Here is a 19,327-nt window from a genome sequence, read left to right on the forward strand (position 1 = left end):
AGAAGAATTATTAAGTTGGTATGGGACAAGAAGTTCCTTAGAGTAAAGAAGAAAACTCTCCATAGACCCGCTGTGGGTTTATAAGGTATAAAAAAGGAATATTAAATTCTAGAGAGGATGTACAGGAATAGGGAAAAGAAATAAAAACACTAAGTATAATTTTCATTGAGGATTGATATTCGTTTTTCATTTTTGTCTTTACAGATGGGCAGCGGTTTATCTAAGGTAAGCAGAAGAGGATTCACTTGGCTTTCCTTCTGTCCATCTAAGCTGGTTAAGAGTGCCATCTACTAGCTTTTAAGAATATATAGAATGATTTGTAAGTTTGTAGGTTCTATAAAGTTGTTGATCTGCACGGCAAAAGGCTTTCTGAGTGCAGCACTTAACATGGGGTTAGTTGTAAGCAGTGTTGCCAATGCTTGTATTTTTATTGTGGTCGTTGGAGTTTTACTTAAACCCCCATCTTCTGGAAGCAAATGGTTATTTGGGAATTTCAGCTCTTTTTTATTTATTTATTTTTAAAGCAAGTTTCCAACTCTTGCAAGTCTGGAGAAAAGCATGAAAAGGTGACCTAAGTGCCCCAACAGCAAATAAAAAGAATCTAAAATCTATTATTGAAATCTCAGTCTCATGATTTTTTAATGCTTGGAGTTGGCAATACTGAAATACTTACTGCTGTAATTCTTTGTTGATCAGAGGCACTGAGTCATTTCAGCAACGGCTGGGAGCAACATTCCCCTCCTTGCTGAAATGCAAATGTATGGGGGTGGAGAGGTGAAAACTGGAGCTGCTTCAGGGTTGCATGGACAGACTAGAAGTGGCTGCCATTATCAGGTAAAGAAAGCGTGGCAACCAGAGTGGGCCCATTGCTTCCTGGCTTGTCAACCATTGACAGTCAGCAGAGGCAGAAAGGAAATTCTAACTAAAATCTTAGTCATTATAAAAATATGCTGCACCTAAAAGAAATGTAATATAAGAGAGATGTTAAATCTATCGCCCACTGTGCTGTGGTCCCTCTCCATCTCCCTGCCTCTAACTTTGAGATCTTTGGACTGTAAACTAATTTCTCAACAGAAGTGATAGGAATCCCATTGCCTGAATAATTTAAAACTAGACAGGTCAAAGCCCTGGAAAATACAGCATAAGGTAAGGAGAAATCCTGCACTAGCCTGGGGGGATGGAGGAGGGGTGATCTAGTAGGTATTTTCCACCTTTGTTTTCAGTAATTCGGCCACCTTGGATTCTTTACAGAGGAATAATACCAGGAAGTTTCATTGCCTTTCAAAACTGATGTTAGTTTTTCATTTTTGTCTTTACAGAACGGCAATTTGTCTGAGATAAGTGGAACTGTGTTCCCTGGACTTTCTGTCTGTCCATCTAATCTAGGGTTTCCATATGTCTAGGTTTTCCCAGACATTGCCTCTTTTTTTGATCCTCCACCCTCTATCCCGGCGGATTTTTTAAATAAGAGGAAATGGCCAGATTTTTTTCAGAGCAGCGGCTGCAGCTCAGAAAGAGCCCTGATTGGTCAATTCCTCTGAACCCAGAGCTGATTGGTTCATTAACCTATACCTACTAGATCCCGCCCTCCCAGGCCCCAGCTTCCAGCCCTGGGGAGGCACTAACTGACAAGCTGTCACTGCATCCTGGGCTTGTGCCGGCTGCCCTTCCACCGTGACGGGGGGCAGAGTGCTGCTCCCTATCTCCAGTGAGTACCCCCACCATCTCCCCAAACTTTCCCCCCTTTAGCTCTTCTCTCACTCCTCCCCCCCCCCCCCATCTCCTCTTTTTGGGAACCTGAAATATGGTAACCCTAACCTAATCTGGGCTGTTTAAAGAGAGGAGTCAAAGGGTTCCATGTAAATCAAGCTTATAACAGGGAAATGCCAGGCTAATTCTGCAAATAGAGTATCGGGGGTCCCAGCTAGCAGAGCATTCTGGGAGCTCAGCAGCAAAAGAACAGAGCCTGTGATTGTAAACGGTAGGTCTAATCCAAAGTAAAAGAGAAGAATATTCATTGCAGTGAGGAGGAGTAATCATAATGCAAATGGAAAGTCCCCCACCCCACCCCAACCCCAGTACCCAAACGATAATCACTGGTGATTATTTCATGAAAATACAAACACTGTAACATGACCACCATGATATGTCGCGTCAGAAGAGAACAGTGGAATATTCAATGGAGCTAGATCACTGCTAGGAACATAGGACCCACGAGACTGGATAACAACCAACCTCCATCTAGCCCAGTGTCCTGTCTCTGGCAGTGGCCAGCACCAAATGCTTTAGGGGCAGGAAAGAATCTTGGAGTAGCAGATGTGGGAAATACCCCCCCCCGACACCACCACCATTGATCTCTACTATTTAGAGATTGGCTTTAAGCCTTAAAGCAAAAAATTTAATGTCCCTTCCAAAAAATGTTTAGTATTAACTATGACTCTGTATAGCCTTGTTGTTAATAGAAATGTCCAGTCCCTTTTTGAATCTTGTTAAGTTCTTGGCCTTAGTAGCTTCCTATGGCAGTGAGTTCTACAGTTAAATTGCACACTGCATGATAAAGTATTTCCTTTTAGCTGTTATAAATTTGCCACCTTTTAATTTCATTGAATGCCCCCTAGTTCTTGTGTTAGGAGACAAGGAGAACAGAAGCTCCCGCTCTACCCTTCTCTAGACCAGTGAGTATTTTATAGACTTTTTTCATGTCCCTGCTTTTTCGTCTACTTTCTAAGGTAACAATCTCAGTCTTTTCAATCTCTTTTCATAGGAGCGCATTTCTAGGCCTCTGACCACTATCAGCCTTCTCTGAACCCCACTAGCTCTGCATTATCCTTCTGGAGATGGTGTGCCCTGTTGCACACAGTATCTAGATGATGCCAGACCATTTATATAAAGGCATTTGAATATTTACTGTGTTATTCTCCATCCTATTCCTTAAGCATCTTAACATTATGTTTGCTCTTTTGATGGCAGCTGCGCATTGCAAAGAGGTTTTCATTGAGCTGTCCACAGTGACGCCCAGAGCTCTTTCTTGGGTTGATACTGTTAACTCAGAACCCAGAAAGGTGTATGTGGAGAGAAAAATGTGAGCTACCCAATGTCCATTACTTTGCATCAATTAACACTGAATTTCATCTGCCATCGTGTCGCCCATTCACTTAACTGGGTTAGGTCTCTCTGAAATTCCTCACAGACTTCTATGGTCTTTACTAACCTTAATCAACTGTGTGTCTTCTGCAAATTTTGTCACCTCACTTCACATTCAATTTCCAGATCATTAGTAAATATAAAAATTTTATTAAAGCTAATGTTAAAATTATATAATACACAGGCAAAGAAAAGAGTGTCTGTACATCTGGGTATAGTGCTTAGATTATCCACAAATACAACGTTTGTTTTAAAAGTCATAAGAGACGACCTAGCCCAGAACTTTGAGGAGACTAGGAGCATCCTAGCCACACACCAAAGGAGGTAATTGTCTCACCATAAGAGCATGCTCCTCAGCCACCCCTCAATTTCCAAACCCAACTCAAAAGTATGATCTAACGTATGATCTCCAAGCAATAAGCCTACAGTAATCCCAGAAAAGAGAGAGAGGTAGATAGCTGCATCTCAATGAACTCCTACCATCCGACAGTGACTTCAGCTCTGCTTGTGGCTTGAGCACATGCACAGCCTGACTATAGATTGCCCCCTAGTGTGCAGTTTCTTCCATTGCTAATGCTTCATCTGGTATGTGCAGGCCCGATGCTGACTGGAGCTTGGCAAATGCTGCTGCAAATATTTACTGTATTTTTAAAAACAACTTCGATTTGCATTCTTGGCTCTTCACTTTTCATGAACTTTTGGGCAGGAACTTTACTGGCAGGAGTGATAGACTCAAGGAGTGCAAGCTATTTAGCTTAACAGAGAGAAAGTTAAGGGGTAATTTGATCAGTCTTTAAGTGCCTACGTAGGGAACAAATATTTGAAAATGGGCTCTTCAGTGTATCAGACAAAGGTAGAACAAGATCCAGTGGCTAGAAACTGAAGTCAGACAAATTCAGACTGAAAATAAAACATCTGTGAGGGTAATTTACATTGGAGCAGTTTACCAAGGTTGTGATAGATCTGTCACTGGGAATTTTAAAACCAAGATCGGATGTATTTCTAAAAGATCTGCTGTAGTTCAAACAAAATATTTTGGGGAAGTTCTCAGGCCTGTGTTATGCAGGAGACCAGAGTAGATGATCACAATGGTTCCTTCTGTCCTTGGAATTTATGAATCTGCTAATATTTGCTGCTTACAAGAATATTAATAAATATTTGAGGCAGGCAAAAAACACTGCCTGAAGATCCCCAGCTAATGGGGTATGAGCCTTTATTTTTTCTAATTTTCATTTCAATTTTTTCTATTTTAGAAAAGCCAGAGGGCGAGCACATCAATATCATTTACCCTGAAAGCTACATTTAATTATTCTGACTGCTTCTTTGAAACTGTGCCTAAAGAAAACATACAGCTGGGAGATATCATCTTATTTCGTATGGACACCTCCCTACAGTCTAGCAGCTGGAAGCACGCTGGTGTTTACTGTGGAAACAAGAAAGTTGTACACTTTGACGGTAAGTTGGTAGACTATTATTACTATCAGTTATTTCTTAGCACCCAAAAGTGTGCTAGATGTGTCAGGAAAAACATTTAGACAGATGGACCATGCCCCAGAAAGCTTACAGACTAAATTAAAATGTGACAAAACAAGTGAAGATGACAAACAAACTAAGGGGATGGTTAGGACAAATACAGAGTTAGTCAATTAAACTGCTTCTTAACACGACTGTTCCAGGGACTCCAAAGTCATCTTCAACCCTAACACTATGAAGTACTGTGTGCTGTAGAAAGCACTTGGAATGACAGTTAGATATGATAAATTGTGTTGTAGGTGGAAGATTCACTTCAGTTGTCAGCACAGTTCAGATACGTCCTTCCCTTTTGCTTGGTGAGTTCTGAGCTGGGTATGCCACTTCTGGTCTTCCAGATGATTTCTGGATTTGGGATTCCCCTGCAAATCTACTGGTTACTTTGGGTTTTTCATTAGCTGAACAGTTCATTTGGAAAGAGCCACCACAGGGATGAGTGTGTTATAAATACCTTAATAACAATTAGCACCAAATATGGTTTTTTTAAATATAACAAATGGAAAATGGGGATGATGATAGCAATGAGTACAAATTGGCAGTTAGGCAATGCAGACAATTGATAAGGGAAGCTGAAGGTATGAATGAAAAAAGTCTATGGCCAATAGGGTTAAGGACAAGAAGAAGGAATTATTTAAATGTATCAGGACCAAGTGAAATCCTAGTATAGGATTTTGGCATAGATCCGATTCTAGACAAAGCTGATAAAATTCCCAGTCATGATCCAGAAGAGGCAAAAGGATTCCCTAAATATTTCTGTTCTGTGTTTTGAAAAAAGCAGGATGATGTGTTCATATCTTAAAATAATAAGATGTACTTTCTATTCCATCAGTAACAAAGGAAGATGTTAAACAGCAACTACTAAAGTTTTATTTAAAAAATGCTAACTCAGCAAGACCCACTAATGTGAACTCAAGAGTATTAAAAGAAATTGGTTCAGGGGCTCTCTGAACCAGTCATGGTGATTTTTAACAAATTTTGGAACACTCGGGAAATTCCAGAGGACTGGAGGGAAAAAAGGCTAAGGTAAACAGGATGACTTGGGTAACTATAGGCTTGTTAGCCTGACATTGATCCTGGACAAAAGTCATGGAAAGGCCTGCACATGATGCGATCTGTAGAGAATTAAAGGATGGCAGCATAATTAAGCCAATCAAAAAAGTTTTATGGAAAATAGAACTTGTCAAGTAAACACGAGACAGTTTGTTTGTTTGTTTAATGAGACTACAAGTTTGGCTGATAAAAGTAACTGTGTAGACATAATATACTGTGACAAATTTGCTCCTCTGCCTTGGTGGGTCCTGCGCTTACTGGCGGATTTGCTCGCCTCAGAGATTCATGGCAGCCCTCAGTTTGGCCACTTTTGCTAGTGGCTCAAACCTGCCATTCACTCAGCTAACCTCATCACTGGCCAGCATGGGGAAAAGGAAGGAGAACAATCCCCGCAGTCTCTGCTGATCCACCTAGTGGGTTGGGGGACAGGCCAGGGACCTTCCCCTCTGGTGGGACCCACAGTCCAGGTCAACTCCTCCTGTATCCAATAGGGAGTTGGGGGGATGTGGGGAACCTGGGCCTGCCCTCTACTCCAGATTCCAGCCTAGGGCCCTGTGGAACATAGCTGTCTACAGTGTTTCGTGTAACACCTGTGTGGCAGCTACAACTCCCTGGGCTACTTCCCCATGGCCTCCTCCCAACACCTTCTTTATCCTCACCACAGGACCTTCCTCCTGATGCCAGATAGCATTTGTACTCCTCAGTCCTCCAGCAGCATGCCCTCTCACTCTCCGCTCCTTGCGTGCCCCTCACTGACTGGAGTGAGGTCCTTTTTAAACCAGGTGCCCTGATTAGCCTGCCTGTCTTAATGGATTCTAGCAGCTTCTTAATTGGCTCCAGGTGTCCTCCTCATTAGCCTGCCTGCCTTAATTGGTTCCAGCAAGTTCCTGATTTCCCCTGGGCAGTTCCAGAACAAGGGACCTGCTTAATCTGGGGCTAATATCTCTCTTCGATCACTCTCCTCTAGCTGTCTGGGCCGACCCTGTCACAATAATTAAACTTCTATAAGACATTTCATAGTGGTTAAGGCCAGAAGGGACCATGAGAGCATCCATTCTGACCTCTGGTATATCACAAGCCACTAATCACCACCTAGCCACTCCCATCCCAAGCTCAACAACCAGAATTAGAGCAAACTATTTTAGCCCTCTGGAGACTAGACTATGATATTCCCCAAGCAGAGAATAGGAGGGACCAAGATGCACCAATGCACAACAAATATTGGTGGAGTAATAAATAATGATGATCACTTGGTAAGATGGGCTCGTTTGAACATGTGTTTTTAATACAGCCAAATGCTAAGTCCGATATCTGGGAACAAAGAATGTAGTTCTCACAGACTAGTGGACAGTATCCTGGAAAGACATGACACTGAAAAGGACTAAGGGGTCAGGACAGAAAACCAACTGACCATGTTCTTCAAGTGTGATGCTGTAGCTAAGAGGGCAGATGGGCCTTAATCTCTAGTTTTGCTTGGCTTGATAGTGAGTCTTAAGCCCAAATTCCAAGGCTTCTTTGGTTTGATTGACGATCTTAATTTATTTTTCAAGAAAGATATTGAGACTAGCCAGATATATAATACAGGGTGAGAGTTTCAAAGCTGCCTTGGGCATCCAAATCCCCTAAGGTAATGGTATCTGGGCATCCAAATCCCTTAAGCAGCTTTGGAAATTTCAGCCATAATGCACGCTAGGTTTTATTTTAAGGAGGATCCCTATTGTCTAGACACAGTTTTGAACAGATAAAGGTGGGAGGATGGGGAAAGGCCAAGTGAGCAATCAGGATGGCTTTTCTCTAGGTTGGCATCATGTGACAACAATGGAAATAGGAGAGGTCCAGAGTTATGTAGTGTCCCACTTTGTCCTGCAGGCCATCTGCTGGGTTTTACTTACTGGATTTCATATGTTGTTTCAGAAGTGCGGTTTTGTTGTGCACATTGAGCGCCAATCCTGCCAGTGATCCTATCCCTCATATTAGAGTTACGAGATAGCAACTGTGAAAAAACGGGACAGGGGGCGGAGGGTAATAGGTGCCTATGTAAGAAAAACTCCCCAAAAAAAGGACTGTCCCTTTAAAAACAGGATGGATGGTCACCCTACCTCATATGATATTGGATCTGTACCTCTTAGGAAGGCAAATGCACACATTTCCATCTCTCTCACGTCACAGTGAATGTTAACAGGCCACTGAATGCTATTGGTTCTTTTAAAGGAATCGTCCACATACAAGGAATCGATGCTATGGAAAGAACCAGGGGGAAATGTCAGATTTTGAGACTTAAACGAGGAATCAATAAAGACGCTTTCCTGAAGAAGGTAGATGCCATGCTGAATGCTGAGACAACATACCACTGTGTCACAAACAACTGCATCCATTTTGCACTTTCCCTTTTGGATATGGAAAAGTTTTACCATGAAATAGTAAGTACGTAAATGGGGCAAACCAAGTGGAGTCGGAGGGGTTGTGAGCTTCATCCACTTTTCTGTTGAAGTGATGCTGGGAGCCTCTGCAGCCCAGAGAGCAGACTGACATTCAGAGGACACAAAGTGGTTTAAGACTGCCTTAGGACCCCATCTGCCTGGGCTGAGGGATCTGAGCTGCACCCCTTGTAGACACAGCACAGCAACCCCTCTCTAGCGTTTAGCCTCTCTCATAATATTTAGTCGTCCTGATGAATTCTCAGGCTCAAGCTTAGAAACAGCCTCCTGAAAACAGCCTCTGGTTGGTGTGGGGATGAGTGGGATTGAGTTTGTTCTCTTTGCTCTGTGTCTTACTAGCTAATGCTGATGGCACATGACTGTACCTCTGTGTGATTTCTTTTAGCGTCATAAGCACAGGCACTGACTCCATGGGTGCTCCGGGGCTGGAGCACCCACAGGGAAAAAATAGTAGGTGCTCAGCACCCACCAGCAGCCCTCCCATCAGCTCCTCCCCTCTCCCCAGGGCCTCCCACCCACTGCGGATCAGCTGTTCAGCATGCAGGAGGCACTGGAGGGTGGGGGAGAAGCGAGGGCAGGGCACACTTGGGGGAGTGGGTGGCAGTGGAACAGAGTGGGAAGACGCAGGGCGGAGGCAGAGCAGCAGCAGGAAGAGGCAGGGTGGGGATGGGGGCTTGAGGGAAGGGGTGGAGTGGGGACGGGGCCTGGGGCAGACTGGGGGTTGAGCACTCCCTGGCAACTCAAAGATGGCGCCTCTGGTCATAAGCACATTGTGAGGACCAACCTAAGATATTGCTTCCCAGCCCTACTAGCAGGGTGCCCAGCCAGCCATTGATGGGACTTCGCCCTGCCTAAGCGCAAGCTAAAAAGTGATGAGCAGGCCCAGGAGTGCAGGGGAACGCAATGCTGCACTAACGAGACACTGCGGCACAGCCAGAGGGAGGGCTAAGAGCATTGTGTAGCTAAGTGCCTCATAGGGATGGTGAGGGTCAGGATTAACTCTCTCCTCTCTCACGCCTGCATCCCTTTGCACCCTGCACACTTGTGAAGAAGGAACTGAACCTTACTACTGCTCAGTGAGGGTGACTATGCTAGCCCCCACTCCCACTGCTGAGCAGCAGCCATTTGCACTTTGGTGAGCACTACACAAGGACTTGCATGAACCAAGTCACCATCGCCGTGTGCGTTGTGGGCTGGCCGCTGTATACCTTCTTACTGGCAGCTGGTTCTGTCTCATTCTTTAACACTGGAGCTTGCCCAGCTTCCACTGCGGGAGTCAATCTCAGTGTGAGAAATCTATAAATACAACTAGAGCTGGTCAGTGTAATAGCACATCCTTACCAGAGCTGCCCTGTACAGGAGTTTGGCCAGGGCTCGTCCCTCTCTGGGGCGGTGGGGAACCACTCTGCCTCGGTACTTCCTTTCGGTTGTTGACAGGGAATTAGCCTGGCCGCAGGAGTCTCTCACCGCGGCAGCAGTAGAGGCAAACACAAACAGTTATTCACGCCCGGCCTGCGATCGGCAGGCAATAGTGAGTCACGAGCTCAGGACCTCAGGCAGGAGCTGAGCAACTATTATATAATTAGCAGGCCCCATCCCTGGGTCGGGGCAGAGCAACAGAGCGTCAGTGGCTCAGGGTCTCAGGCAGGGGCTGAGCAAAGGCAGGTAAACAGCAAGCCCAGGCCCTTGGCTCAGAGGGGCCTGGGAGAGGGGGAGACTAGCACCCACAAGTTGGGTGGCGGGGGGATGTAGGCCCACCCACTCCACTGCGTTCCAGCCCGGGGTCCTAGCAGCGGCAGAAGGCCTGCTGCTAAGTCAGTGGGGATCCTGGCCACAACACACTGACATAGGCTCTGGCAGTGCTGCAGCTAGACTAGGGTCGGCTGCCCCTGGGCTACTTCCTAACTCCCTCTCTAGAGGTACCTGGGTCCGGACGATGTCCTCCGGGGGGTCAAATACCATGGGCTCCTCAGGGTAACTGGCAAGGGTAGGCTTGACAGCTTCTCCGGGCTCTGGTCGGTGTCAGGCCAGTCTTTGGGTCCACCACCGGTTTTCGGGGTCTCCCAACCAGGAGCTAGGCCGCAGGCATCTGGCCTTTCCGGCGGCTGCTCTTCTAGTGAGCTCTGGGGTTAGGCTTTTATACTTCCTGTCCCGTGCCTTGACCTCTGGGGAGCAGGTGCAGGATTCGCTGGCTCCGCCCACTTTGGTATCGAGAGAGACTCGTCCCTCTCCAGGGCGGTGGGGAACCACACCAGCTCGCTAAACGCCCCCATGCAGCAATATGCAGTGTTTTATCTTGTTTGTCTGTTCGCAGTCTCCAGGACACAGTTATCAGAGAGTAATTTCATAATTTCACCTACAGAGTTGTTACAAACATTTCACAGTGAAATTAATGACCAGTGTGTTAGTAGATTTCAAACAATGTTACATGTCACCTTTTAAATAAGTATCTTGACACCAGTGCAGGGCTGCCCGGGGGGGGGGGGGGAAACAGGGCAATTTGCCCCAGGCCCCCAGGCCCCGTAGAGTACAATAGTATTGCAACTTTTTTTTATGGAAGGGGCCCCCAAAATTGCTTTGCCCCAGGCCCCCTGAATCCTCTGGGCAGCACTGCACCAGTGTGAGGTGTAGTGAGTATGTCAGGCCTGACAAGAGGAGTGACCTGCAAAAAATAGTCTCTGTGTCACACCCCACTGGTCTTAGTTCCTTGGGGGTCCTGGTTCACCTCCCCTATGGAATTACAGACAAACCCTGGCCCATGGTGGTACATAAATACAGTGAGACTTAACTTAATTCAATCAGGTTTGCCCAGGATATTTAGGAAATGGGCATCTGTCGCAACCAGCCCTAAACAAAATGCCAAAAAAGAAAGATTTCCCCATGGCACCCAGTTAACAAGCTTCTTTCTTTTGCAGTTTACTTTTGTAGAAGATGGCAATGGAAATGATGCAGGAGAACAGGTGAGTATTCCCCACTACTCTACATGCTACCAGCCTAGAAAGAGTTACCATTAAATACAACATCACCACCAGTTAAGGCTACCTACGTGACATAGATTCATAGATTTTAAGGTCAGAAGGACCATTATGATCATCTAGTCTGACCTCCTGCACAATGCAGGCCACAGAATCTTACCCCCCACTCCTGCAATAAATCTCTCACCTATGTCTGAGCTATTGAAGTCCTCAAATCATGGTTTAAAGACTTCAAGGTGCAGAGAATCCTCCAGCAAGTGACCCGTGCCCCATGCTACGGAGGAAGGCGAAAAACCCCCAGGGCCTCTTCCAATCTGCCTGGAGGAAAATTCCTTCCCGACCCCAAATATGGCGATCAGCTGAACTCTGAGCATGTGGGCAAGATTTACCAGCCAAATACCCAGGAAAGAATTCTCTGTAGTAACTCAGATCCCACCCCATCTAACATCCCATCACAGGCCATTGGGCCTATTTACCATGAATACTTAAAGATCAATTAATTGCCAAAATCATGTTATCCCATCATACCATCTCCTCCATAAACTTATTGAGTTTAATCTTGAAGCCAGATAGGTCTTTTGCCCCCACTGCTGCCCGTGGAAGGCTATTCCAGAACTTTACTCCTCTGATGGTTAGAAACCTTTGTCTAATTTCAAGTCTAAACTTCCCGATGGCCAGTTTATGTCCATTTGTTCTTGTGTCCACATTGGTACTGAGCTTAAATAATTCCTCTCCCTCTCCAGTATTTATCCCTCTGATATATTTATAGAGAGCAATCATATCTCCCCTCAACCTTCTTTTGGTTAGGCTAAACAAGCCAAGCTCCTTGAGTCTCCGTTCATAAGACAAGTTTTCCGTTCCTCGGATCATCCTAGTAGCCCTTCTCTGTACCTGTTCCAGTTTGAATTCATCCTTCTTAAACATGGGAGACCAGAACTGCAAACAGTATTCCAGATGAGATCTCACCAGTGCCTTGTATAACGGTACTAACACCTCCTTATCTCTACTGGAAATACCTTGCCTGATGCATCCCAAGACTGCATTAGCTTTTTTCACAGCCATATCACATTGGCAGCTCATAGTTATCCTGTGGTCAACCAATACTCCAAGGTCCTTCTCCTCCTCCGTTACTTCTAATTGATGCGTCCCCAGCTTATAACTAAAATTCTTGTTATTAATCCCTAAATGCATGACCTTACACTTCTCACTATTAAATTTCATCCTATTACTATTACTCCAGTTTACAAGGTCATCCAGATCCTCCTGTATGATATCCCGGTCCTTCTCTAAATTGGCAATACCTCCCAGCTTTGTGTCATCCACAAACTTTATTAGCACACTCCCACTTTTTGTGTCGAGGTCAGTAGTAAAAAGATTAAATAAGATTGGTCCCAAAACCAATCCCTGAGGAACTCCACTGGTAACCTCCCTCCAGCCTGACAGTTCATCTTTCAGTATGACCCGCTGTCGTCTCCCTTTTAACCAATTCCTTATCCACCTTTCAATTTTCATATTGATCCCCATCTTTTCCAATTTAACTAATAATTCCCCATGTGGCAACGTATCAAACGCCTTACTGAAATCTAGGTAAATTAGATCCACTGTGTTTCCTTTGTCTAAAAAATCTGTTACTTTCTCAAAGAAGGAGATCAGGTTGGTTTGGCACGATCTACCTTTTGTAAAACCATGTTGTATTTTGTCCCATTTACCATTGACCTCAATGTCCTTAACTACTTTCTCCTTCAAAATTTTTTCCAAGACCTTGCATACTACAGATGTCAAACTAACAGGCCTGTAGTTACCTGGATCGCTTTTTTTCCCCTTTCTAAAAAATAGGAACTGTGTTAGCAATTCTCCAGTCATATGGTACAACCCCTGAATTTACAGATTCATTAAAAATTCTTGCTAATGGGCTTGCAATTTCATGTGCCAATTCCTTTAATATTCTTGGACGAAGATTATGTGGGCCCCCCGATTTAGTCCCATTAAGCTGTCCGAGTTTCGCTTCTACCTCAGATATGGTAATATCTACTTCCATATCCTCGTTCCCATTTGTCATGCTACCATTATCCCTAAGATCCTCTTTAGCCTTATTAAAGACTGAGGCAAAGTATTTGTTTAGATATTGGGCCATGCCTAGATTATCCTGAACCTCCACTCCATCCTCAGTGTTTAGCGGTCTCACTTCTTCTTTCTTTGTTTTCTTCTTATTTATATGGCTATAGAACCTTTTACTATTGGTTTTAATTCCCTTTGCAAGGTCCAACTCTATTTGACTTTTAGCCTTTCTCACTTTATCCCTACATGTTCTGACCTCAGCAAGGTAGCTTTCCTTGCTGATCCGTACAAGTCCTTAAAAGCAGGCAAACAACCAGTGAAGGGAAACGTTGTTCACCTGTCATAAGAATCATCCTTGCACTAACCTCTCTCAGTGTTTGTCTACACTACGAAATTAGGTTGAATTTATAGAAGTCATTTTTTTAGAAATCGTTTTTATATAGTCGATTGTCTGTGTCCCCACACAAAATGCTCTAAGTGCATTAAGTGCATTAACTCGGCGGAGTGCTTCCACAGTACTGAGGCTAGCATCGACTTCCGGAGCGTTGCACTGTGGGTAGCTATCCCACAGTTCCCACAGTCTCCGCCGCCCATTGGAATTCTGGGTTGAGATCCCAATGCCTAATGGGGCAAAAACATTGTCACGGGTGGTTCTGAGTACATGTCGTCAGGCCCTCCCTCCATGAAAGCAATGGCAGACAATCATTTTGCGCCTGTTTTCCTGGGTTACCTGTGCAGACGCCATACCACGGCAAGCATGGAGCCAGCTCTGCTCACTGTCACCGTACCTCTCCTGGGTGCTGGCAGACGCGGTACTGCATTGCTACACAGCAGCAGCAACCCATTGCCTTGTGGCAGCAGACGGTGCAATAGGCCTGATAACTATTGTCATCATGTCCTAGGTGCTCTTGGCCACCTCAGTAAGGTCAGTCAGGAGCGCCTGGGCAGACATGGGCACAGGGACTGAAATAGGAGTGACTCGACCATGTCATTCTCTTTAGTCCTGCCGGCAGTCATATTGCACCGTCTTCTGCCGAGCAGCCAGGAGATGAGGATGGCTAGTAGTCCTATTGCACCGTCTTCTGCCGAGCAGCCAGGAGATGAGGATGGCTAGCAGTCCTACACATAAGAGACAATCACATATTCTGATGCTCAAGTCATTATATATTCAAATTACTGCAGTTGGCCTCAGGATTCTGTGTTAGGGTGTCAGTTACAGGAATGTTGTGTGTTTGTCTAAACTGGGAGTTTCCTGGTGGACAGCTGGAATCTGTCAGTGAGAGTGGTTAGTGCAGTGATGGATGCTATGGACAGTGAACAATTTTTTCCCTGGCTTTAAGGGCTTGCATTTGGGGAGGTGTCATTTAGGCAGCCTTAACTGATGGCTATGGATGTATTTTGGTGGTAATTTCCTTGGGTTTTGGCATGCGTGTGGCAGGGGGTGAGCGGGACTGTTCAGGGGATTTTGGAGAAGAGAGGTGGACTGGTTACACTTTTGTGGAAGGGGCTCACCTCACCAAGACAGATCCACAGCATCTGAGTGCCCGGGCTTGAAGGGAACAAAGTCCGACAGCGATAAAGAACTAGATCTTCATCGCTCAGAGGTGCCTCTGTTGGGGCATGGTAGCTCCACCTGCGCTAAACAGAAGGTGGGGAAGGTTCCTGCGGTTCCTAGGGTTTGGGAGGCACAGGGATCATCAGGTAGGTAAATTGCTAAATCCTGTAACTTGCAGCCACAGATAAATGCTGGCACCGATTATAGTGTCCTTTCAAACTTGGGCCCTAATTGTTGTAGTAGAAATTACTGAAACTGACTAGCTTTAGATCAGCAGTGTCCATAGAAAATGAAAACCAGATAGCCAGGGCACATTGCTTAATGGGGTTGGTGGGGGTGGGGAATCTCATAGGCAGGTCCCAGCCTGTGAATGGCAGCTGGTTTTTCATTAGGGCCAGTTGTCAGAGGAGTTGGGCTGGGCTGGGAATGCAGTTCCTGGGGTAGCCTGAGAGTCAAAGCTTTGAAGGCCAGAATGGACTCTTATGACCATGTACCTGGACGTCCTACATCAGAGGCCAGAGAACCTCTCCTAGAGAACTTCCTCCCTCTGGTTTCCTGTTACCTTGACAACAGGGCAGGCAGTGTCTCTGAAGGGGCCTGAGGAGTCCAGTTTTCAATGTAGCCCCTCATGGTGTGTCTACACCGCAATAAGACACCGGCAGCTGGCCTGTGCCAGTTGGGTTGGGCTAAGGAGCCATTTAACTGTAGTGTCGCCATTCTGGCTCAGATTGGAGCCACAGCTCTAGCAGCCTGCAAGGGGGGAGGGCATAAAAGCAAATACAGTACAGTGCTGTGTTAAACGTAAACTACTAAAAAAATAAAGGGAATGTTTAAAAAAAAAAAAAGATTTTACAAAGTAAGGAAACTCTGTGTTTGTTTCCTTTAAATTAAGATGGTTAAAAGCATCATTTTTCTTCTTCATAGTAAAGTCTCAACGCTGTATTAAGTCAACGTTCAGTTGTAAACTTTTGAAAGAACCATAATGTTTTGTTCAGAGTTACGAACATTCTCCATTCCCGAGGTGTCTGTAACTCTGAGGTGCTACTGGAGAGCATCCTGTGTCAGATGCACGACCAACAACTGTAATTGGGCTGCTCATGCTGGGTACAGCACAAGTGGCAGCAGTTAAAGCTGCAGCAGTGCTAGCAACCCCAAAGTGGGCTTGTTTCTAGCAGAACTGTGCACCTCACGGTTTTATACTGCTGTCCCTCACCACAGCATCTGATCACCTTCCATGGAAAATCAATAGAAATAATGAAGTTTCTGGTGGACTTCACAGAATCTCTCATACTTCTCCTTTTGGGGTGAAAAAATAAACCCCCAAAAAGGGTATTTTAATTTTTAAATCTTATTCTTTTCCCTCTCTGCATACCAGCAAGAGAGCAGTGAGCGGGGCACGGGCTTCATCTTTTCCAATGTGCAGAAAGGCCCTCTTCTCCCCCTAGCATGTCTGGAGTATTCTGCCTCCAGGCACCCCAACACGGGCAATTCACCGCCTTATCCCCTCTGATGTGCCGGTGTCCCTGAAGAAGCACTCTTGATGCCATAGTTTGTAAGGCACATGGGGAGCTTTCAATACGAAAACTCTATACACAGCGATATTTTGCAGTATGCTGTATTTAATGTATTTTACTTATTGCATCAGTACTGCATGATGGGTAGCGGTCTGCAGAGTGAAGCATCAGGCTTGGTTGGCCACTGCTTGTCCCTTGTGTAGAGGTTATATCTTTTATTGGACCAACTTTGGTTGGTGAGAGAGACAAGCTTTCGATCTACACAGAGCTCATCCTTATGTCTGGGAAACGTACTTAGAGCGTCGTAGCTAAATACAGGGTGGAACAGATTGTTTCGGATAAGTAGTTAATACATATTTCATGGGACCGTTCAAGGTGAAGTGGCCCATTAACAAGTGAAGTGGCTGGTGAAGTGGCCCCTCCAGTAATAGGGAGGAAAGTAAAGGGGAGGAAACGGATGGGGGGTTGTTAATGGGTTATAGGTTGTTGTAATAAGCCATGAATGGACCAGTGTCTGTGTTCAGTCCATGGTTTTTAGTGTCTAGCAGAGTTATGAATTTAAGCTCCCAGGCTCCTCTTTTGAAAGTGGTGTGCAGGTTTCCTTTGAAGATGAGGCATGATAGGACAGATATGGAGTTATCATTGTATGAAAAGTGTTCACCCACAGGTGATAGGGTGTTGTCTTTTATCATTTTCCTGTGTGAGTTCATTCGAGAGCTTAGTGATTGTCCGGTTTCACCCACATAGTTGTTGTTGGGGCATTTAATGCATTGGATGAGGTATGCTATATGTTGTGATAGGTAAGTGTAGGACCCATAGATCTTGAACGTTGCATTGTGGGGGGTGTTGAATGCTGTAGCAGTGGAGATATATTTGAAGGTTTTGCATCTGTTGTTCTGGCAGGTTTTGATGCTGCTTTGAGTTGATACGTCCTGGTCTGTGGGGAGCTTGCTTCTGCTGATGAGCTTGCAGAGGTTGTGAGGGGGTGTTTGAAGGCCAGAAGAGGGGGTTCAGGAAAAATTTATTTCAGGATGGGGTCCCCATTGAGGATGGGTTGTTGTTGTTTCATGATACCCTGTATGGGTTCCACTGTGGGGTGGTAGGTGACAACTAGGGGTATGCAGTCAGAGGGGGTTTTATTTCTGTATTGAAGCAGGTTCTCTTGAGGCATCTGAGTGGCCAGTACCATGTTGCAATCTACTTCTCTGGTGGTGTGTCCTTGTTTGGTGAAGGTGGTTTTGAGTTTAAGGTTTATATCCCAGACTTTCTCCTTGGCGCATAGTCAGAGGTATCTGAGTGGCTGGCTGAAGAAAACAGACTTCTTGGTGTGTTTGGGGTGATTACTGGATCTATGAAGGTTGGTGTGGTGATCCAGGGTTTCTTATATGTATATGGTTGTCTGTTTGGATTCCATTGTTGAAGCTGATCGTGGTATCCAGGAAGTTGATGCTGGTGTGGGAGTGTTCCAGAGAGAGTTTAATGGATGGGTAATGATTGTTGAAATTGTGGTGGAAATCTACAAGGGAGTTTAAGTCGTCTGTCCAGAGGATGAAAATGTCATCAATAAATTTCAGGTATTTCATTGGATTTGCGGTGCCTTTGTCAAGAAATTCTTCTTCAAGGTGGCCCACGAAGAGGTTGGTATATTGGGGAGCTATCCTATGCCTCTTGCATAGTCATTCAGACAAGTGCAAAGTGGACATAAAAACTAGCAGTCTGACTTGTCAACAATTTACATCCACTTTACACTCAAGGAAAATACAGTGGAAATTCAGGACCGTTATTCTGAGGTACAAGATGCTGGGAGAAGTCGGGTATCTGAAGACTGTTCTACACTTAAAAGCTAAGTCAATCTAAATTCACATCCTACAGTGCTGCAGTTAAGATGATCTAATCCCGAGTGTCGACATGGCTAGGTTGACAGAAGAATTCTATGCCCCTCAGAGAGGTGGATTACCTACAAAAGCAGAAAAACCCTTTCTTTTGCTGTAGGGAGTGTCTATACCATGGCACTACAGTTGTATAGCACAGACAGAGGCGATGCGTGTGTTGGGGCACATGGAATCATGTGTTTCCCCCAGATTTCTGCCCTGGGGAGAGGCAGGAGCAGCTGGGAGATGGAGGGAGAGGAGACTGAGGGCAAGGGAGGACATGACTTGAGCTGTTCTGGGGGGCAGCCAAACCTTTAAATTGTGTCCCCCCACTATCAGCAGGTACAGGTCACCTCTGAGCACAGACATGACTCTAGAGAAGATTTCTATTACAAAGCAGCCCAGAGAATGAAAGCAGGGGAGAGCCACGAGTCCACTGCATTAGTGCTTCCCCTACAGCCATGGGGTTTCTTCTTCATAAAGTTGTTTTTTTTTTTATTCTATTCTCTTCTAGGTGCCCCTGAACATGACAGGACAAGTGGATCAGAATGAGTACAACAGAGCCGGCCAATTTCAGAACAACATGCCACTGAGAGAAATTCCCTTACGCAATATTTCATAAGGACATAAAAAATAATGTTTGGTAGGATATAGATATTCAGGCTTATCTGTAAAGGCCTATACTTTAAGAATTTACGTATATGTTTATCATTTAGCTAGTTATAGAGGTATAATCTGAAGCCCTGTTCTTAGGCTAAGATCTCTGGCTAAGCAGCAGAGGCAGCCATAAGCTGGGAAGCAAACGGTCACATCCCCACATTCCAAACCAGTCATATTGAAATAAGGTGCTATTGGGCTGTTAGGCATTATCAGGACAGGATTGTATTCCTATCACCACCAGATAAAGAAAGTTTTTAAAAAAAACTTAATTTGATAGCATCCTGTCTGGCAAGAAATCGTTTCTCAATAGTTGAGGTTGTGAAACCCTCATTTCTGTATATTTTATCTTTATGGCCCCCACTTTTCTATTGTTAATTGTTTCTGTCTGCTGTATAATTAATTTTGCTAGGTGTAAGTTAATTAGGGTGGTGGGATATAATTGGTTAGAAAATTATGTTACAATATGATAGGATTGGTTAGGTAGATTTCAGTAAAATGATTGGTTGAGGTATAGCTGAGAATATTACTATAT

The 19,327-nt window shown here is 44.9% G+C and overlaps 1 protein-coding gene across 1 annotated transcript; it reads left to right on the forward strand.

The window, feature by feature from the left end:
- The first annotated feature begins 204 nt into the window (after positions 1–204).
- LOC114018522 lies at positions 205–18,904 on the forward strand. The gene is made up of 6 exons (XM_037911568.2): positions 205–225; positions 1,320–1,337; positions 4,398–4,599; positions 7,936–8,144; positions 11,078–11,122; positions 18,650–18,904. Exons 1-6 carry the CDS (start codon positions 205–207, stop codon positions 18,755–18,757), a joined length of 603 nt encoding a protein of 200 aa, XP_037767496.2. The 3' UTR covers positions 18,758–18,904.
- Positions 18,905–19,327: the final 423 nt, after the last annotated feature.

Source organism: Chelonia mydas, chromosome 10 (genome assembly GCF_015237465.2).
Source record: "Chelonia mydas isolate rCheMyd1 chromosome 10, rCheMyd1.pri.v2, whole genome shotgun sequence".
Taxonomy (NCBI): Eukaryota; Metazoa; Chordata; order Testudines; family Cheloniidae; genus Chelonia; species Chelonia mydas.